General features: G+C 35.5%; 1 protein-coding gene across 1 annotated transcript in view; it reads right to left on the minus strand.

Moving 5' to 3' along the window:
• Positions 1 to 23,550, minus strand: part of CNTNAP2 (contactin associated protein 2) — a 1,021,890-nt gene that overhangs the window by 295,717 nt on the left and 702,623 nt on the right. The window contains exon 13 of the mRNA XM_063157997.1: positions 12,345 to 12,545. Coding sequence (XP_063014067.1) covers positions 12,345 to 12,545 — 201 coding nt within the window. The remainder of the gene's footprint in view (positions 1 to 12,344; positions 12,546 to 23,550) is intronic.

The following is a 23,550-nucleotide window of genomic DNA, read 5'->3' on the forward strand; positions in this document are numbered from 1 at the left end:
TTCATTTTATCTTGATAGATGATCAGCCGCATCACACAGTAAACACAATTTCCAAGCACTACTGTTTTGTGTGGTCAGACCTAATTGTAGAGCTCCGCATTTCAATATTTTCAAAATTTTCTATAAATACTAGTTTTCAATTATTAAAAGCATTTGTGATGCAAACCTTCAAGCTGCTTTTTTTTCTTCAATCACAGGTTTTGAATTAAATTAGAACATATATTTAAATTAGAGTTAATACTTAAATTGATCAGATCACATGGTTGAATCTTCTAAGGAGACTCTAGGAAAAGAACTCCTGGGATTTTGATTCCTTTTAAACTTTTATTTAGATAATTTCATATCAGAGGGTGAAAAGTGTACTGACCTCAAGAGTTTATGAAGAGATTATTTTAGTGCATCCTAAAAGCAGAACTCAGGAGTTGATAGCTCTTTAAGGGACTAGTTCAATTTCAAAGCCACTTTAGGTTAGGACATATTTCTAAAAGTTCTATGTTCATCAAAGCAAATGTGGATTTAATGTTCCATAAAAATCCTGCGATGTTTTGTATGAAACTGGAAAGCATTTAGTTCTAAAATGTTTTTGAATGAAAGCAACAGCAGCTGGTTTTTGCCTCACTGTCCGGGACATGTCCAGACACTCAAAGCCATTTTGTTATTTTTTGACCTACAGCTTCCTCTGCATCCTCAAAAGACTTCATTTTTAAAACACAGCAAATCCCACTAAAGTTATTCAAAACCTGAAAGCAGCTTGTGTGACAAATTGAATTTTCAGTATTCTACTGATCTCAAGGAAGTTACACTGGATGCGACTTTATTCAACTTAGGACTTTGAAGTACTGTTGAATTTTTCCAACTGCATAAAGCTACCCAATCATTTTTAATATTCCATATTTTTATTATTCTGCACCACCTCCACACTTTCTACAGTCCTTCCATGGCACTCATCTTAATTTCCCCCAGCCAAGCTTGTCTTAGTACAATAGTTCCAAATTAACTCCAATTTGAGAACAAAAAAATTAAGGTCAACAATGATCCTCTCAGTAAATTTTCATCAGCTTCCAGAAAGCTTTCATCTACTATATACACAGTGATTTGAATTCTCCATCATCTCCTAAAAATTGCACTATTACCTTCTTCCCAAGCAGCTTTCAAATTCCACAATATTGAAGCTATACATTAATATAGGTTATTCTTTTTTTTTTACAAAGTTAATATTAAAATGCTCATCTTGAGCTGAAAACTTAAGACTGTATATTGTGACTATTTTGAATATTCCTGGCCTTCTGACATGCCTGTATTGAAGAAGTGATAACTCTTAGATATATTTGAACAACTTTTACCAAAATAGATATATAAAAGAAATAGCATTCTAAACTGTTTGAAAATTCTAATAATAGTAAGGTGTATGGGTAAAATAGAGTACCAAGCTATGAGGGATAAAACATGAAATAAATTTATTAGATTAAGTTTATAGAAAGAACATCACACAAATGGCAACAGAAAAATAATTTTCCTTCAATGTTAAAATTATCTATTTCTGTAAATATGTATGTTTTAGTTGAACCAAATAATCAGAAATAAACAGAAATTTGTGGTGTTGATAATCACAGGATTGTAATCTGCATTTAAATTTGACACATTTTTGTTGTTGGTTATGTTGTTTATTTTTACTATGATAATTATAGATATTACAAGTTTCTTCATTAATATAGGAGGAATATTGGTAGATTTCCATTTGGATTTTATTATGAAATTCTTAATCATAGACTCTGGCCAATTATTGTGTATTTCTGTAAAGCTATGCACAGATGTGCAGGTTTAGGTATCCCCTCTGGCAATCATTGGCATTACCAATTTGATATTTTTGTTTTTTTTTTCATTTTGTCTCATTATTTTTGTATAAGAAAATACACAACAGAAGAGTCCTACTTTTTCTAGAATTACAGTAATCCCAGTCATTACCATTTCTTAAGTTTTTCTTTAAATAATGAATAATGCTCTAAAGTGGATTATTTAAAAGCCAGAGGGATAGAGAAGACAGGAAAAGTTGCTTGCTGTAACTCCCCTTCAACTTCATTCATGAAGCTTCTTATTAATTACAGATTTTGCTCTTTGATACAGATCTAAGGAAGCTATTACTTGCTGTCTTGGATAAATTAGTATACCAGGAATACACTCTCAAGATATTCTGTGACTTGCAAAGAAACAAAGCTATTCCTTCAGTTTGCAGGATTGCAAGTGATTTAATAAAAGCTTCTGCAAAGGGAAATATATTTTTCCACCAAGAATCATGCCAAGCCAAGTGCATATGAGAGAGAATGCATTCATGTATGCCGTTTTCCATCTGCCAAACCTGTTACACAATGCAAAGAAACCTTCTGTGGCCTTCAGAGAGGACTTGTACTGCCCTTCAGCAGAGCTGAATAGAGCTAAGAGCCCCTTGTGTCCTGCCCCAGTACTCCAGGGCATGCAAGTCCCAGGAGCCCTGACTGTAAAGGAAAGGTACTTTCTGGAGGGCTTTTGCACCTTGTTCCTTCTTTAATTCTCATTAGAGAATCTATAATAACTGTTATGCATGCCTGCCTACCAATGCCCACTCATTTGCCTTGGAAGGATATCCAGACAGGCAGGAAACAAGGTGTTCAGGTTGCTCAGGGCGCATCCAGGATGTATTTGGAGATCAAGGCTCTGAGAAGCAATGCAAGCGTTCCTTGCTCTGTTACTTTGGCTAAATTCACAGGCAGATCAAACCTAGTGCCATATGCCTGATATATGAGAATTCCTTCTATTTGAAGTCAAAATATTTTATGAATCAAAACACTTTTTAAAATTAATTAATTTTTAAAATTAACAAGAGATCAGGGCAACTTATAAACACGAAAAATAACATTTTGAAGATGACAACAACTTTACTGATAAAGTACAGAGACATCGGGAATAAAATAGCAGCAAGAAGATGCTCACCACCCTAGTCTAGTGAATAGCTGTTAATAATCAGTCTTAATACAGGAGAATAGTATTTCAGTAAGGTCCATGTTTCTTCCATGAGGGTAGCAGTACAATTAATCAGAGAGAAATCTCAAAGAACATCCTGAAATAAGACAGAAATAATTTTAAAATTTGTTTTGATCCTGCTCAACTTATTTGTTCATGATTTTGTTAGCAAGAAAGCACTGCTATTTTTCAGTCATTGACAAAGATGAGAAGCTATTCTATTATCATCCTTCAGTCATAACTCCTAGCAAGGATTAAAAAGTTTGGGAGACAGAGAAAAATGATCCTCTAATACACTGAATTGAGAGGACATTTTTTGTGTGCTTGGTCTTAAAATATAGACAGACAGTGAATTCTTGATGAATAGGTATATAATAAAAAGATTTCTGAAGATAGCACGACGTTCAAATACTATTGAGCCTTTTTTATCTTTCTCTGAGAATTTGTTCATATCATTGCACTACCTTGAATAAAGTTAAATCTTGTACTGGAACATGATGGCGAACAACAGCATTTGCCATTGGGCCAAAAATCAAGGTCCAGTATTAATCAGAGCAAGGGTCAAGATATTTTGGTTCAGTTACAGTAGTTTGCCCTTTGCTTAGCATGGTAAAGATTGATCTGCACTGAGCACTAAACTGTGGCCAGCAATCATCTCAGCTCCTCAGTACAGCTGCATTCCAAGACACTGCACAGAAAATTTTAAACAAACAAAACCAAATTCAAGCAAACCAAAAATCCCTAACACTTGGAGATTTTGTTATTAGTGGGTGAAGTAACTGGCATAATGGCAAAGAGCATCATCACACATGGATTTTCTTATGTATTTGACAGTGTTTTTTGTCCAGTTCACAATTGCAGGTTTTCAAAAAAATAAGTTGGTTCAGTATCTCTTCCAAATATTCTTGCTACTTGACACAGTGCTTTGCAAAAAACCCCAAAATGATAAAAACACAATCCATACCATAGGGCACAGATGATGAAAAAGAAGGGAAGCTTTGATCTCTTACTCCTGTGTCATTCGACAGTAGCACTATTGTAAATACTATTATGATTTTACAAAAGCATATATTAAATCAGATTATGTTACAAATATCACAGGTAGAGACAGAAAGAGACATCAAAGAGGCATGAGTCGTGAAAAGAGAAAAAAATGTTAGAAGAAGTTTTGAGATGGACCAATGCTAGCAGAACGCAGATTATTTATTCTTAAAGTGATGGGAGAAGAGATTCCCTTAAATGATACATAATGCTCCAAACTACAAATATTTTTGTGAATACAATTTAACCTTGATACAATACACTCATTATAGCCATGAATCTATGGAAGTGCTATGTCATTTTAAAAATAGCTTGACAGATATTAAATATATCTTGAGTTCATGAATTAGTAAGATCTATCCTCTAAGTAACATGTATCTAATTAGACATGTGTAGTTTACACAAAGCATCTTTGTTTTTGTCGTGCCAATGCACAAGATCTTACAATGGTACTGGTGAAACCCCACTATTAGCTGTGGAGAAGATATTTGCTTTACATAGTCCATGTTGACTACCAAAATATTCCAAAGCATTGTACCCTTCCAAAGGAAATGAGTAAAATATGCTATAGGTCCTTTCTATGATAACTGAGACAGCAGCAAGCACTAACTTGCTGCAGCTTTCTGGAACTGATTATAGTTCAGCTGCTAAATTAGTAACTGCTTCCAAATCTTTAGCTGCTGCTTCTGAAAAGCTGGACTGAATTTCAATCTTTTGCATCTTGTTAGCAGCTCTATCTTTATCATTGCACTGGACAACAAATATCCATATTCAAAGTTTAATTTCCACCAGTAGAAATGGTAAGCATCCTTTAATTTTTTTTTTAAATCTGCAGATCTACTTTTCCAGAAAATATTGTTATTAATTTTTTTAATCAATAAATCCTATTCATCAAATGAAGTACCTTTCCCACTTATTCTAAGAATCTTAGGAAGTGATCATGAATCATTTTGGCTGGCAACACAAATTTCCTGAAAACAGAATTTATTGTCCTTACGTCTTTTCAGTAAAGTGTCTATCTGACGGAAAATCAGAGGATATTTAAGATTTTTTGTCTTCTCACATTGAGTAATCTCACATAGCAAACTATTTCAAAAGATGTATCAGAAAAGGATCTTGTTGAAGTTATTCCTTCTAAAAATAAGGAGGTCATCTCCTTTCATATAAACACCTGTATGGATATAGATATCCACCAAGATATCTGCAGGTATCTATGGCATGTGCAACAGGCACATACAGGCACAAAAGTTCAAGAGGACAATGAACTCTCCTCCCCCAGATTATAGTGGCAACGATGCTGCATGAACCATGCTGATTTTACAACAGGCTGTACTTTTCTCACACTCCCTTTAAGCTTTAGTAAACCCTAATGCTGTCCTCATATACACCCAGGCAGTGTTTTATCATTCACAAATATATGCAGACAGTATATGAAGTCATTGGAGGCAATTCATGGAAAGAATGTACGTTACAAAGAAAACATGGAAAAGCAGAGAAAATGAGTGTAGAATTACTCACAAGGTGAAAAGGGGAAAGTATTTCCGGCACTCTGTTTCTGACACAATCCAGAAAACACATTTTAATAGACTGATTTGATAACATCTAGCATAAATACATAAAAAGTACAATAAAAATATTCCTGGAATAAGATGTGTCTGGGGTGGTTCATACCTCAAATAGTCACACATATATTAATAATCACACCATATCCATATCCACTCCCTATTCTGTACACACTCTGCTGTGTTCCAGAGGTTTACCTGAACTCACTAGGAAAAGCCTGCATGGTATCAAGGATCTAGCAACATTACTAACAACAAAAAATATTACAAAGCAGTTCCAGACATTAACTGATGAGTGTTTAAAGAGGGTAGAAATCTTTCCAAATCCACAAGCTCGATGCCCCATGCTGCCAGGGTAGAATGTAGGAAAGCCCAACTCTAACCTTCAGAAGAAAGCCCCAGCCTCGAGAAATCAAACAGTACTGCCTCAGCCACGAAAACAGGGCAGGCAATGTTTTAATAGCAGTTGAACCCTTGTTATCTCATGATGCAAAACACAGGGCAATTAATGAAGAAAAGACCATAACACAATGGGGAATGGAGCTCTGTTTTATGCACTAGAAAATGCCATTTAAACTGTGTATGTATGGCTGGATTATTCATACAGTTCTTTCTGTCACATTCATCTCAGGGATTGGAGTGAAGACAGAAATGCTGGATATTTTTACTGCATATTTGCATAGGAAAAATATACTTAGGGCACTGCAAATGCATTTAGGATATGGGTAAGGAGAAATTCTTGACAAGACACACAATGATACACCACCCAGATCCATTTTGTCTGAGAAATTGATAAACTAATCTGTTTTGGTCATTCACCAGGAAGGATAACTTTCCCCCAGACCAAACTGGGTTTATGAGGAAGAAGTGTCTGTGATTATTTCTGTGAAAACATTAACCATAAACAGTTTTAAACAAATTTTATAAAACATGATACAATAAAAGCAGTTGGGAAATTATTGACTTTCTCTAATTTTCTTTTAAGAAATAAAAATAATGAATCTTTTTCCATAATAAGAAGATCCCATTCACACAGAGAGAGGGTATGAGAAACTGTTTGAAACATTCTGCTAGAAGTGCAAAGTTAAAAGTCATATGCATAACTTTTTCTTAAAAAGGCATAGCAAAGAAAACACCAGAGTTCACTGCACTGCAGTTACAATTTCCATAGAAGGTTTCTAATATTCACAAGGCTCTTATCAACTACTGCTATTTCTAACAAACACCAAAGCAACACGCACCCTTTTCCACTTTAGTGATACTGGATTAAATCTAATTCCTACAGAACAGCAATGAAAACTTGGAAAATTAGCAGGAATGGTTCACCAGCTAAAAGAATGATGAAGATTGAGTAAAATTAGGAGACTCAGTGATTACAGTATCAGAAAACCTCAAAGAAATTGGTAAGAGACAAGCAAAAGGGCAGAGTAAAACAGAGAAGGGTGTATTAACAACTGGAATAAAATGTCCCCAAGATAATAATTTGTCTACCATTTACCTAAGAGGACTGGTGTGTATTTCATGAGAAACATTTAGCATGTGAATTATTTTGTGCTTCTGTTGTATGGCAGCACAACAATGACTAATGGAAAACAAAATCCCCAAAAGCTAATGGTTTCCACTTTTAGGACAAGGGTATGTAGATCAGAGTGGAGCAAGGTTATTATTCCTGCTATCCTTGTGCTTTAAAAATCACTGGAAGTTGAAATCAGCTTTTCTAGAACATTGAGAAGAAGGGGTCAATCAATATTATTAAGGCTGGACAAGATACATGACAGCTTAGGGGCATGTTTTCTGGGAGAAGATTGAAAACAGAATGATGAAGCCAGAGCAAGTTTTAGAGAGAGTTCCATTCATCACTCTAGTACTGCAGAAATCCCATTCCTCCCTCAGACTCTTTTTCAAAAACTCTTGTTAAGCAGGAATTATATCTGCAACTAGCACTCTAGATCAGTTAATGGGTACTGATGGCAAAGTTCATAAGTTCATTAAGTTCTGATTTGGATGGCTACTGAGGAAAAATAGCATATTGCAATTTTAAACTTTGTTTTTATCTCAGTCTACGCATAAATCTTACTTCCTACTGGTATTATGATTGCTTTATTGTAACTGAAACAACCAAACATCAAATTAAGTTTTCTATTTCACCTGTTTAGCTCCTAAATTCATGAAACTGTTGTCTCATTTCCTCCAGAGACAAACAGGCGTGAAACCGTAATTCATGTACTGCAATAACACTGCTATATGTTTTTCATATGCTGCCTGCAGGCACAGTGAATAGGAATAAAAATTGGAACAAAACACCAACAGATCTCGCTCTGTTCTCTGTATCTACGCTTTTAGCTCCCACACTCTGATTATTTGTTACAGTTCCTATAGCTCTGGGAAATGGCAGACACAGATACTGTGAATGCAGCAGCCCTTCTCCCTTCAGGGTTTCATTCCCAGGGTGAGAGGAAGGATGGCAGAATCAGCGTGCTGTTCTCTCCCCTCTTCCCAGGCAATGATCAGTGGCTCATGGAAAACTTCATACCAAGAAAGTCACAAATGGGTATTATGAGGAAGTCTCATGAAAAGAGTTGATGAAGATGCAAAATTTTGTTAACATTTTGCATTCTATGAGTGTATTGTATCACTGCTTCTCTGTACAATTTGGTTTCAACAGCAAAGAAGGGAAGCTTCTTTCTATAAGAGTAAGTTGATACTACATATTGCCCTCTTTCCCCCTTGTTAACCCGTGGGCACAAAAGGACTTTCTTCCACCCCCAGGATCCTCTTTGCATTAAAGGGAAATGTCCTATCACCTCCCATATCAACTGGAAAGTATATGGGCATCAAGAACCCCAAAACCAGACAGCTTTCTGAATGTCCTCAGTACTAAACATATTATTATCCTCTCAAAATGAATGTTTCCAAGGGAACAAGCAGAAAGGAAGATATGAGAAATGCAATTGTAAAAGAGAAAAACAACGCCCCAAAATCTACACTTTATTTTTTTTTTTCAAATTTACATATATTTATCTTATTATGCTGCAATTATGACCCATGGCCTTTTTATTTCATTCATTTATAAACTGCCACAGTTACTTGAATTGCCAAGATTAAGCCTCTATCACAAAAAATAACTGCATGGTCATAAAGAAATTACTATTCTAAAAAAGCATATCTAAACAGACAATAGGAAGCATCAATCACACACTGATACAAAAAAAAACAAAACCAAAAAACAACAACAAAACTTGCAACAGTCAGAGCAAATCTGTACCAAAGTCAGGAGCATAAAGGCTGTGAGACAACTGGAGCCACTGCAGGATCCCTGATTGAAAACAGTTTCCTCAGAAATTTATGGTGTACCCATAATTTTACTGTTTCTTGTGATAGCATAGTGTTTTTTCAGCAGAGGCGTCTGGTTTTGTACTTCCTCAAGCAAGTCACCAAGCCATCTTGATTAATTTTGGTTTTTGGATAGTCTTTAGTGAAGCTTTGAAACAGATCCCTAGGTTTTAATATAATTCATAACATATTGGGCTGCAAGTTCAAAACAAAACAAAAAAACAAACCACAACAGAGAAGCCAGAAAATTGCATTTCCAGATAGCCTTTGCTGATTACTAGACAAGGACTGTTCATTCAGCTTTGAGCAGAAAATTGAACCAGACGACCTGCAGTACCTTCAAATCTGAATTATCCTATAGCCTTATGAGATCCCTAGGTATGTTTTCAGAAGTCACTTATGACTTGATTTGCATGGAACTTATTACTATCTTCCCTCAGACTAAGTAGAAAGGCAATGGCATTATTACCTGTAAAATCACTCCCAATCCCTCTTGTCAGCAATGATTTTAAACTGCTTGCTAGGATGTACATGTTACTTTGCTTGGATGAAAAACTCATTATTAAGAAAAAAAGACATGGACATGAAACAATAAAGTCTTTAAGTCTAAAACTCAGAACAATGAGAATTCTTAGTTTGTACAGATTAATTTTCATATATACCTCTGAAATCATATGACAATGAGAATTCTTTGAGTGCTGTGCCTGCAGCCAGAAAAACCTCTCAACAAAACGGGGTTATTAATATGAAGGTTTTTCTCAAACACAGAATTTTGATGTAGCTTCTGTTTCATACTAAAAGTGTTATTTGAGCTATTCTTAGTAGCAGAATCAGTGGAGTTGTAGATATCTCTACCTTGTCAGGAAACACCGCAACAACAAGCAGCAAAAGCTGTAGTCCACTTACAGCTAATAACTACCTGTCATTAATAGATCAATAAGCATCTGGAGTCCTGACTTGTTTAAATATGTTAACTGATCAATTTCTCCCTGGAAGGAACCATGTTGCAAAGTGACAGGATTTACAAGACACAAACAGTGAAAAAGTTGAATTGCTTAACTATCTTCTGTGTTTTCTCAGTTCTCTTTGATGCACTTTACAACAAAAGGAACTTTCTATCCTAAGTGGCTTTTAAACATCTGAAACATGTATGTGTAAAGGTCAAGGCCACAAACACTATCCTGATCCCATGATGCTAACAGAGGTTTTACTATTGGCTGCAATATCACCAGCACTTTTCTCACTTCCTGAGAAACACAAAATTTTTTTTTCTTGTTTTTTACCTTTTTTTTTTTTTCATTTCTTTGTGGGGGAACTGTACTGCAATGATTTACATGCAAAGCTCAGCGGTGGAAGATGCCACATGAGTGCTTTGAGCTGCGCTGTGAGATGAATAGGGTGTCATAATATATTCAGAAAATATGGCAATTCTCCAGAACAGAGAAAGGTATGAAAAATTATTTCCTTAGTTTAGAAACCGTACACTGAAGCCAAGAACCCATAGAAAGAAAATGTATTGGCCTCTTTCCCACTAACACACAAATCACTGTTGTTCTATGTGTACAAACCACTACAAGCGTTATGCAAACACTGCAGTGTGATTTTTTGTTACTGTCTAGGTAAAAAGAATCTTTTTTGCTTCTTTCTCTCGCTTTAAAGGAAACAAAACCTAAACCCATATTATAGAAAATCTGTTCAAACTCAATTTCCAGACAAAAAAATGTCTTATAAAGAATTTCTAAGAGAAATTATTTTTCCATACAAAAGGTGAAAACATGAAGAAGGAGATAGCTGCAAAGTACACTCAAAATTTTCTAAGAACCTTAAAAATGTAAGTATTTGGAACTGCTTGCTCCTTAGAAAAAAAAATCAGCAAGTTATTATTTTGTGTGCTGCTTAATTGTCCTTTAAATCTAGAAGCTAGGGTAAACACCTGCAATTACAACATATATTTATTATAATATAAACATATATTAACAAGTACAAATTGAAATAATAGTCTTATACATACCAAGAAGAAGAAACTAACACTGCTCTCTATGCAAACTATGAGCTTTCTAAGCCAAGTATCTCCAGCTCTACTACCAAATAAATTTGCCTTCTAAACACCTGCCAAAACTGCATTCATACACAACTTTTCTGAAGCATATGCAAGCAGGGAGTTTGTATCCATCAGCAGAATCTAATCAGAACACCTCTAGTTATGAACATGATTCAGGATCCTGTGCATCAAAGCTCAAGAAGGAAGAAATCATTTCCCACATTGCAGGGTCTCTGTGCTATGCTAAATTTAGCAAAATAACAGCAACAGAGACAAAGCATGCATTAGAAATAGTTAAAAAGCAGCAGGGAGGATGGAGAGGAGTAACAAGCATTACATGTCTATTAACTAATGGAATGCTTATGGAAATAGGAAGAAGATACACATGCATTCCAAATGAATACTTATCTATAGCACCATGAGAAAATATTCAAAAAAATTTATGAGGGAAAGCAACCTAAAGTATAACACTGTAAGCATGCAGCCACCAAATTAATCTGAAATGCTTTTGAATTGCTCTTATCACCATGAACTCAGTTCACAGTCACCAAAATGTGTTATATGTTTCCACTTATAAACCAGTTTCCCTAAGTACCATTAAGATTTATTCAACATCAAAATTTATCATACACAATGAGAGCATATGTAAAGCACTTGCTCCATATTAATAGAGCTTTTAAAATACAATTCCTTCTTTGTGTGCTAATTCTGGAACAACTAATACTTTTGTCTTTACTGGTTACAACTAACATTTGTTGAGGAGGCACATATAGAAAGGGTCTCTTTTCCAGTAAAACTACACAGCAAAAGAACAATCTTATACTTAATCTACTTGTAGGTAATAGCATATAATTTCTCACACAACTGTATTACTGACCATGCCATTCTCTACAATGTATAAGGCATATGATTATCCTTTCATTATTATAAAATGCTCTGCATTTAAGAAACTGTTTCAAAAGTGTTAGTGGAAAAATTCTAACCTTCGTTCAACCCTTGCTGACTGTAGCATATGAAAGCTGACAACCAGAAAAACAGGATAAAGTTCAAAGCAATTTTTCAATGCCTCTATTGATTAAACTTTAAAAGTTACTGTGTTTACTGAATGCCACCTGCTTTAAGGAGCAACAGATCTGAGAGGAGACACACAAACACTTGGTGCAATACCAATCATTTTAGTAGTGAGCAATCAGGCAAATTTTCTTAAGAAAATAGTGTCTTCTGTATTTTCACCCTCTTTGTCATCTTTAACAAAGAAGAACAAAGAAGTATGTTCAATGAATGGACTTACCTAACAGCAATACATGTTAAATTGATCAGCTAAAGCTCTTTAACACCGTATTTAATGGATATCCCCATTCTCAGCCTACCTGGTGTATTCAGCAGCCGGGACATTCTGCAAGAATAGGAGATAAACTGCTCACAGTATTCAGCACTACTGGTAATGGCAGAAATCTGGTCCATTGATGCACTGTAGTTCAGCTGCAGCACAGACAGCTTCTCCGGGCTGCTGCCTCCCACAGAAGTCTGCATTTGCAGATCATGGTACACAGTTGTCCACACTTTATCCTCTGAAAGAGAGGGCAAGAAAGACAAGACAAGAACTGGTAAGAGACAGACAGAGGAACTGAGTTCAAATAAATTTAGGCCTTTGTCAAAAGATAAAAATGTTCTACAAGATATTTGTTGATATTTGGTAGTGGGGAAGGAGGGCACTGCCCATAAATGTTCATCATGTGACAGCATAGTTCCAGCTATGAACTGATGAAGGGAAGAAACTCATCATCTTTATGAAAAGACATCAAAGATACCATGTGAGAAGTCTTCCTTAAACAACTGATGCTTATAGTTACATATGGAACTAATAAGGATTAACTTTGGTTAGAAAGCCAGAAGGCTGATGCCCTAAAGATTCAAAGCCTTTATGTGAAGAACATTCACTGCACATGGTAAATTGATGTGGGCTGGAGTGAAACACTGCTTTAGTAAAGTAGTAGTAAAGTAACAATGAGGATGCACTGAATTCTCATGTCGTTACACATTTAGCAATTAAGACCAAAAATTTTTCCACATTTTTCACCCAGGATGTGTTCTAGGGTAAAACAAAATTACTGCTTACTGAGACTTAAATATTTTAAAACAGCACCACCATATAACTTTACTGATTATGGTTATGGTGCAGATAGCACCACAGGAACTAATCAAAGTAGAATGGAAATACAAAATCTATTTAGATGCGAAAAGGCACAAAGAAGGAGGAAAGACAACTTCAAATTTTTTGATTTCTATACAGCAATATTGGCCAAATCTCAACACCTGCAAGAAACTTTTTTTGCAGGGTCATGCAGAGAGTATGTTATATCCAGCCCAGAACAATGTCTGTATGCATTTTATTTCTGTAAATCACTGAACAGCAAATCACTAGAAATGTTACTGTGAAACATTTGTCAGTAGTTACCAGAGAAGATTTAAGATGAAGTATTATAATAATGAAACAGCACATTCCACACTCCTTTTATAGCAAGATTTGTTGAAGTTGGAAAGGAGTTTAGAAAGGAAACAAAGAAAAGGCACAGAAACTTTGCTGTTATAGACCAACCATTTATTTTTCTTAGAGGGACATTCCACTGAACCAAAATGAAAAAAATATTATCTGAGTAATATAGGGCTTCAGAATGAAAACTATGAAGATTTGGTCAATATTATTGATACTGTCTTCCTGTAAGAATGCTATTCTATCACTTAGGTGTGAAGAATTTTTAAAATTTAGGTTGACTAGATACCACTCTAAAAATCCACTATCTCAGCTGAAATGTACTACTCATATTGAGCATCTCACACAGACAAGGGCTGAAATAGGTCAATTATTCTCTGTAAACAAACCACAGAAAATTCTCTTTTCTCTAGACATTAACCTGAAACACATCACCACAAAACTTCCTAGAAGTGAATCAGATTTTGTCAGTAATATTTGTCATGTAAGGTTTTTTCACATTTTAAGTTGTTTTTTAGTTTTTCTTTTAATTCTTCTGCCTTACATATTTCTACCCCTGAGGGCAAAGTCAAAGAAATCTGTCTTGGAATAAAAAGTAAACCTGAAAAACATACTAAGAATCTATTCTGGTGCCTTAAACTGGCTTGTAGGAAAGCCCAGATTCCCAAATGAGTCAGGCCTTTGCCCCAGCTGTTCTGTCAAGCAACACCATTGACCATAGTTGTCCTTCAGAGATACAAAAATAAAACACACCCACACTGCTAACTTTGCTGTATTTATCACAAAAACAGACTCTCCAGGGAGATCACCTGGCATTTTCTAAGTGTACTTATTCACCTGACAGATGCGCCGTACAGCGATAAAACCCATAAAATGTAGTGCATTGCAGTATGTTTTCAATTCTCCTATGTAAATCTCTTGCCTGTTAATGCAAATCTCAGTCATTCTAAAACTTGTGGCCTGCACTTTGATATTTTAACAACATGGTAACACTTTGCCAAACTGACACACACTCAAAAGTGCTTCAGTAATTCTTCACCAAGTTCACAAGAATGTGCTCACATCCACTGATGAGTTTTGGTGTGACCCAGGGTAAAGACAACTCTCCACACTATGATTATCCTTATCTCCAGGATTCTGTGCTCTGCCTTATTTTCCAGTCTTAATTTTTACTGCATAGTGTCAGGCTATTTTGGATTATATTGGAATCATGTGGACCCATGTGTTTGCAACTGATATGGCGTTAAGTCTTTCTAATCAAATGTTCAGAGATAAGGTAAGCAAAGCAGACAAATCCTCCACAGGTTGTACACATGACTAGCCAAATGAGATGAAATTCAGCATGTGATGCAAGATGGTTATTATTTTAGTATTCATATCCTTAGTCCAAAACTCCTTGTATAACACAGCAATATTCTTGCATTGAGAAAAAGAAAGTAAAAAACCAGGAGAAAGGAATCCTGCTCCCAAGAACCAATAAAAAATTTTTAATTGTTACCTGTCAAATTATATAAAGAATATAATCCAGTTTTGTTAAGAGCCTCATATGGAAGTTTCCTGCAGATTCATTTTCAAGAAAGGATTGAGATAGTTTATACATTCACTGACAAAAACCTCTCATTTGTGGCAGAAAACACTATACATGTAAGAACACAAAAGTGTCAGTAAGGAATGTGTTAGGACAGTTAGAGCCTCATATTGAATTTTTGATCCAGCCAAGACTCCTTGTCTAGCCACTAAGAAGGTACAGAATGTGACTAGCAGCAGGAATTGTGTTAGGCACTATGTTTGAGGAGGAATTTTCCTATGGATAGCAGATTTTAGCCAATATACAGTCACCTCGCCTCCAAGTTAGGAAGTTTAATCTTTACTGTGGCACGCTGTACTAAAGATGATATAAACACACCCTAGTCAGTCAAATGCATCCTCTGAACAACTTCAGAACCCTCCTGTCAAAATATAAGTACTACTAATGGTTAAGTGCTTGTTGCACCTTGTAATTGATCTTTTTATCAATAAACATATATATGTGCATAAAGTCAATAATCTTTTACAGAAGAGCAACTTAATCTCTTTCTGCTGTCTAAAAGCTGATGGGAGATGGATTAGCATACATCTGGTCAGATACTGAAAATAAACCTAGGTCTTATTTCACTTGCAACTAATTTTCTGATAGTCTGGCTCAAATGACCCATGAACACGTTCAGCAAGCTGTCTTGTCAAAACTCTGGGAGCTGAAGCATCTGTGCCTGCAGGTCAGGCACAGAGAGAGGGTGAGGCAGAAGTTGCAGCTGGTGTACAGGAAGGAAGCTTCTTCCCTGGGTATTCATGCTCTTCACATATTTTCCTGATTTAAGTGTAATGCACTGCCATGACACAAGGACCAAAACTGTACAGGATGGTATAGCCTTTCCTGGGCTGGGAAAGCACATTAACAGACAAAAATCTATCTCCCCTCCACATCAAATGCAGATTCGTGAACATGTAGTTATACATTTGTGGGGCTGGCTTCAAAGTATCTGAAAAGACTCAAAGGAGATAGATGCTAGGCAGAAATCTCAACCTTATCTACTGAGTGTTGATTATAAACTGCTTTTTGCCTTTTAGTCTTAAAAATTTGTTAAGTGTGTTTATACTTTCCATGGAAATCAGCTAGGCATGTGTAACTTGAAGATGAGGCCAATATCTTCACTCATGTTTTCAGTTTCTTGGAAACTCCTCATTTCTTGAGACCATTCTTGAGAGAGATGGAATCAGGACCCTGCTTCCAGTCACCTTCCATTACAGAAAAGTTAATGCAGATAGTTCACACTATCTCAAATATCTGTATCTTCACCATTTATGGCATTGCCCCTGTGTAGCTGAGAACAGGATATGGTATTCATAGTTAATATATCATTATTTTCTGTCAATAGTACACAGAAGTCCCATTTAAGGTATGCAGAAGTGAAAAACCTGTCCTAGTTAACAGTAATTCGATACATATTCCTGGAAATTCCTGTCACCACAACACTGGAATGAGTATTCCCCTAATACACAAGCAGTTATTTGAAGAACACCTGGCATATGGCTATTGCTAACCACAAGTGCTTAGAGACAATTTGTCAGCCACAGCTGTGTGTATGACTTAGGCACCACCAAAAGACATCTCCCCTACACATGGAAGTATATGAGGTCCTAACTGGATTTACTAGGCTGATTCTAGCTTTCCCACTGGAGGACAGAGTACCAGCACCAGCTAATTGCTAACACTTCAGGAAAATAAGTGCCTCCAAGATGACCACTTCATTCAAATGCATATCTTAGCGGTTTTTTTAATGGTGCATAGCATGTTGCAGTTGCACAGGAAAACAAAATAATGGCAGAACCCTTTTTTTTTTTTTAGCAGTGAAGATGAAGTATAATTTTATTTGAATAGAATGCCAAAAGCCAGTATCCATAGATTCTTAATAGAATTCATAATGGTTTTCACTAAGAACAATCTAATTAGATCCAAACTGCTGATACATTTGATGCAATTATAGAGAAAATAGGTTCCCTCTAATTTAGTCTGTACATTACTCTTTACTGAAACTGTTCTTCTCTAAGAGATATATATATTATAGTAAGATTAAGTTTCTTAATTTAAGAATAATTTTTCTAAGAAAGGAAATGACCACTGTCATTTATGTCCTTAAAATGACAATAAAGTGACATAATTTATTTTGCTGAAATTACTTTTCAGTTGCAATGACTGATCTACAGTTCTACCCACTCACTACTCCTTTTTCCAATAAAAAGTGAAGTAGGTGGCTAATAAAACAATCAATAAGTATTAGTAATGGTTCACTAATAAAAAGAGAAATGAAATTAAAAAAAATCCTTGTTCATCAGCTATTCAAGTGATCAAATAAAATATTAACATAAGTGATTTTTCCCACTTAATATTCAGTGTATTTCATGAAATTATGACATTTATCATTTTGCTATTGAGTATTTTGCAGATAGTCAGTTTTTGCTATCACTGAACTTTACTCATTTGCTTGGTGATCAGTTAAGCAAGAAGAACTTGCTTCTCATAAACAATTTAAGTAATCTTTTGTGATGATAATTACTGATAATAAGTTTGAAAAAAATTCAGAAAACTTAATTCTTCAATTCCACAGCTATGGATACATTTTTCCACTTTTATTTTAATCTACAACTATATGTATTGCTACTAGAGTTTTTTTTTTTTTAATTAATGGACTTATATGTTGAAGATACTATTTTATTAGGTATGTTCTGGAAATCAGAAAACAGCTTGATTTCTCAGGAAAGATCATCTGTTCTCGTTATTTCCCTTTATTTATATCTGTGGTGGGTGTTTTGATGGATGCAGTTTCCTGACCTAAAAATTGGCTGATGTATGAGAGCACCTTGGTTCCTGGTTCAAACCTTGGAGAAGACAATTTTGAGAATTCCTGAGCATAGAAAAGCCTGGAGGTGGTTCCTTACTAGGCATCCTGATTTTGCCATCATCAGTCCTTTTGTCACTTCAAATTAGATTACTGCAGTATGTTGTACAATACGCTACACTAGAAATCACTGAAGAAACTAGACAGGATAACCCATTTAAAAGTGGACTGCTTTCCAGGGAGGACAAAAATTAGAATTGTAATCATCTCATATTCTAAGGTCTGCAATTTTATTTTCTGGTAAGAGCCTTCTTGGTATTGTTAAATTGTGTGGGATGGTAACACAACAGTCATTGCTTAGTTTATTCACATTGCTACTTTTTTTGCAACAGTTTTGTAGACACAAGACCTGATGTACTCAACTGATGTGGAAAAAACTACAGCAGACCATATCCTCTTCTCCATACTTTTATGTTTCTCTTGGTGTGTGTTTATATATAAAAGCTCAAACCTATATATAGCAATTTAAAATGAATTCTGCTGTGGACTTCAAAGAAGCTACAGTTGAGTTTATAAAAATGAAAAATATACATTCGTTTGAAGTTAATGAGTGCTTTGACAATCTTGTCTGAGATTTGGAAATGTCAATTTTGCAGTACAGTTACTCTGGTGATATGAACTGCTATCATCTTACTAATGTAGAAAATGGGGTTTAGACAGAGAAATCCAATATTCTGAAAAAAAAATAGTAATTGAAGAGTGTTTTTATTAACTGAATTCTATAGAAGGCAAAGCCAGTCAGTTTCTTAATCTATTTAGGTGGGGAACAGAAGCAATCTGAAACCGTAATTGAGCCATTCCTGTGCTCATTTTCTATGTCTGCTCCTTTCATTCATTCCTTCCATTGCTTCTTGATCAAGATAATAATGAATCTTCAAAGTTAACTGTGACTCTTAAGTTCGTTTTTACTTTCAACAGTGTCCTGTGAAGCAATACACTTCCCTTGTATTTACATAGTCTCTTTCATAACAGTTGAGGAATAAAAAAATTTTATTTATTTTGTGAACTTACAGTGATATTGAGGGATATAATTTTCTACCAATTTATATACAACAGATAACTTCATAGAGTTTACAAAATAGAGTGGAAGGAAGTGACCAAAATACAGTTTTGTGAGAACCAAAAGTTTCCAGAGAAGTGATAATGAAATGGCTGTTCCAATGAAACTTGTTAGAAATCTCAAGGGACACTAGCACTAGCAAAGTAGTAAGTAGAGGATGTGGACTATTTTGGACTATTCAACACAGTTGTATGTGAAAAGCTAATGACAAGACTACCTTGAGAAACAGAATAGAGATCACTCGTGCCTTCAAAGAAAAAAAAGACTGCAACAATAGATATTGTTATGCTGAAAAACAGTGCATGGGGAAAATAGCTTAAATCTGACCTGTGCCCTAATGTCAAAAATTACCTCCTATGGGTGTTATTAGAGGCATGAGTTTAAAAAAAATCCTCTGTTGAAAGGAACAATAAATAATGAGATACAGTATAGCCATATGAAGGAGGACTCGGATCATTTAAGTGCCTGGTCTAACAGATGGCAATTGCAGTTCAGTTTAGATTAAGCAACATTAAAGTCAAGAACAAAGGACATAAAAGAATTAACAGTGAGGTTGTTTTCAGCACAGTGAGCAGAATATGGGCAAAGGCTGAAAACTTTTTTTAACAGTTCAATAACTGAAGAATCAAGAACTGATTCTACTTTCTGAGGAGCAGCCTCACATATAAACAAGTACTACACAAACAGAAAGATGGAATATGTCTCCTTTAAAGCATCTTTCAGTTCATTCTAGCATATCATAGGAGCATATGCACATAAAAAAAATGAACTACTGCATGATGTTTTCTTTTATAGAGCAACATAGCACAATCCTTTAGCTATGATCCCAAACAAGCCTTCCTAGAATCACTGAAAAAAAGTAACACAGTTTTAAAAAATATATTTGAAAGGATTTCAAGGATATCCTGAAGAAAAGGGTTTGTCCAAGCTTTCACTATGTTAGCTAGGACCATAAGAAAACCTTTCTTGAGCTGTTCTGACTGACTTTATTTTCTTGGAGAGACAGAAAGACACTAATGCAGGTCTCAAGTGCTACCACTAAAAACTCCCATTACCTTTCATTCCACCATCAGCTAAGTGCTTGGATCCTCACCATATTCTACACTGATGCAACTTAGTTCTTTCAAAAAGAACATACTCCACTCTCCTCTCTCACATCCTCCTAACCCCACTCTGTAGACAGAAAAAGGAATATAGTGTGCTGAAGTACCCTTTCTAATTATTCCATCAATAAACTGAATGTTAGGCAACCTCCTGAAAAAATTTTTTATTTTTCTTTCAAAAGGTGCCTCCAGACTGGAGAACTTACACTTCTAAGTTTTAGTGCATGTTCTTGGTAGTTTGCAATTATTTCATCATTATTCTGAATCATTTATTCTGGCCACATTTAAATTTAGGAATCCCATTTTAATTACTGCATAAATCTAAGCATTGCCTAACTAAATAACAAAAACTACTATTATACAGATTTTAGTGCAAAATCACGTTTCCTGTATTTTTGAGAACTGTGCTAAAATTTCTTTAGATAATTCAAAAAGCATAGATATTGGATGGACAAGCTAGACAGCAGAATGAAGTTTAGTTATGTTGGGACTGACAGAAGAATTTTGATGTCTTCAATGTCTTTATTTGTAATCTCTCAAACAAAGCATGACTTGAATTCTATACTAAATTACCATGCCATGCATTATTTTAAGACATTCTTTGAAAATTTTTCGTACACCTGTGGTTTGCTATGTGGCACAGAGTGACATTAGGGGAGAAGAAAAAGTCAATCAGACTTTGTAGTAAAGTCAGCAAATTTAATAAAGTATGCTTAAAAGATTTTCCTAATCTGAATGTTTTCTTATTCTAAATTTGACAATAGAAGAGAAAAACCCACAAATTTCTATGCTAGTTTACAGTAAAAGACACAGCTTAGTCCTGAGAAAAGACAAACATCCCATTTCCACGTATGAGTAGTAAAGTTCACAATTATAATTCTTCTAATGGACGAATTAAAAGTACTATTGGAATGAGAAATAAAAATCATGCTAGATCAATAAGAAACTTTTAACTTCTGGAAATTCTGTTAAGTTCTTCATTTCTTCGTAGACAAAGGATGCCTTCTCTTTCCCTCTCATCTCAGGACTACGATTAAAACACCATAATCTATTGCAGGGGACATTTGCACCTGAAGGAACACAGTGCTTTTATGCAAATGTATTTTTAAAGAAATTAAAAATTAGCATTTTCAGAAACTCCAACTATCCTTGCAGTATCCTACCCCAAGAATCCTCTATGCATCTGTAAAAGTTTTACCCTAAGTGTCATATAGCTCAAAGACAGAGCTGTGCAAAAAACAACTCTCTGAGAAAGCCCAATGCTGCAGCACTGCCTTGCTGGCTTCCTGCTAGCAGATGTCCAACAGATTCTTTCTTTCAGAAAGTTCTGAGATGAAAAGAAATGAAGGGATATGTCTATTTCCATAAACCTAGTGTTACTGAATAGTCTTGTCATGCCTCAATGTAGAAATCACAGCATACAGGAAACAATGTAGAATTTGGAGAAGAGGGTGGCGTATGTGAAAATGAAGTTGCTTTTTTACTAGATCTAATATTACTTTCTTTGTCATCAAAGCACTGCGTATACTATCCCATATACTCCAAATCCACTGAGAAATATAACACCATCTATGAATAAATTTAACACATCTCATTATGCAGAAATTATATATTTTAAATTCATAATTCTGAGATGCTGAAAAATTCACGACTGTGCATAATTGAACTTTGTAGGTCAGGTTCAACAGAACTGAATAGCTGAGTGTTTTTGTTGTATCATTATCTGGAAAAAGAGGTATTAAACTGTCTCTATTCCTAATGAGGTACCAAATATATATGGAAACCAACCATTACAACAGCAAAATATTTTCTAGAGCAATGCAAAATTTGCAAGGAAACATCTCTTCACATTCATCAGCCTGACATTTAGAGGTTATGAAGAATACTACACTGCACCAGACAAATTCCACATATGGTTAAGCTGATTCCTGCAAAAGTTGACTGCAGCTTATCCATGTACTCCAGCTTGCTTGGCCTGAACCTACCCTTTGGCCTCAGTCAATTGCTCTTCTTTACATATATATAATCTTTTTTTTGGTAAGTACACATGCACTTCATGCTACTTTCCTGGCAACTAAGCTGCTTGACTACACTTTATTTAGAATTTTAAATTATTTCTCCCTCATAGTATAAAAAAATGATGTCTGGAATAAAATAAGTACTTCTGAAGTGAAATTTTCAACAATGATGGAAAACATTTAGCAATCAACTACTTAGGGGTCTTCAAGCACCTTCTCTAATTATTAACCACTTTGCTATTTATTTCATTCAGTTTCCCCATATCCAACAAATAGGAAGTTTATTTTCTTGAAGAAGACAAACAAATTATACCCCCTTGAATATTAAGGCAGCCCACTGAATTCCACAGGGTTCTCCAAGAACAATTAAACTATCCATAGATTAAAATAAAATAGTGAAATTCAAAAAGTCTGTGAAGTTCCTCTTGCCCATCAGAGAAAAATATGTACATATGTATAATAAGTATACACTATGGCAGATAATGCTCATTGCTTAACTTCCAAATATTGCCCACTACAGAAGATTAAATACTTGAACAAAATTCTGAGATTATATGAAGGCTATTGACTTTGTTATACTCCCAGAAGCTGCAGAAATCAAATCTCCTTGGCTAATGCAGGTCTAAAACTTGCATAACTGACTAGGCACATTTCTTCCTTCCATATTATTAAAACAATTCAAAATGCACATACACACAAAATTTTGGTACATAAGGAAACAAAAATAGACACAAAATTTCCCCAATGAATTCACTGGGTCAAAGGTTTCATTCTGCTTCTCTAAAAGAGACTTCTGCACTGATTGAGAGGGGAAACAGTAAGAAAGAGGAGGAAAATACCCTGGCCCCTCAAATTCCAGCTTCATGGTCTCCTGGGTGAAGAACTGGCCAAAAGGTGAGGCTCAAAGGGTTGTGGTCAATGGGGCTAGATCTGGCTGGTGACCAGTGATGTTCCTTGGGGCGCAATTCTAGAGCCAGTTCTGTTCAATGTTTGCATCAGTGATCTGGATGCATTAGTTGAATGCATGGTCAGCAAGTCTGTGGAGGATTCCAAACTGGGAGGTGTTGTTGACTCTTTCAGGAGGAGGGACAAGAGGCCTTGTACAGGGATCTGGGTAAGTTGGAGTACTGTGAAATCACCCACGGCACGCAATTAGACAAGAGCAAATATTGGGTTCTCCACCTGGGATGCAGCAAGAGCAGATGCAAGTCTGGGCTGGGAGAGGAGTGGCAGCAGAGAAGGGTCTGGAAGTGCTGGTTGGCAGAAGGCTCAAAAGGAGCCAGCAGTGTGTGCTCTGGCAGCCAGGAGGGCAAACCCCATCCATCCTGGGGTGCATCAAACAGCACCACCAGCCAGTCAAAACAAGTGATTACCCTGCTGTATTTAGCACCATTGTGGTCTCTCCCTAAGTACTGTGTGAGGTTATGGGCCCGATAATTTAAAAAGAGAATTACGATACTTGAAT

Source organism: Melospiza melodia, chromosome 1, assembly GCF_035770615.1.
Source record: "Melospiza melodia melodia isolate bMelMel2 chromosome 1, bMelMel2.pri, whole genome shotgun sequence".
Classification (NCBI taxonomy): Eukaryota; Metazoa; Chordata; class Aves; order Passeriformes; family Passerellidae; genus Melospiza; species Melospiza melodia.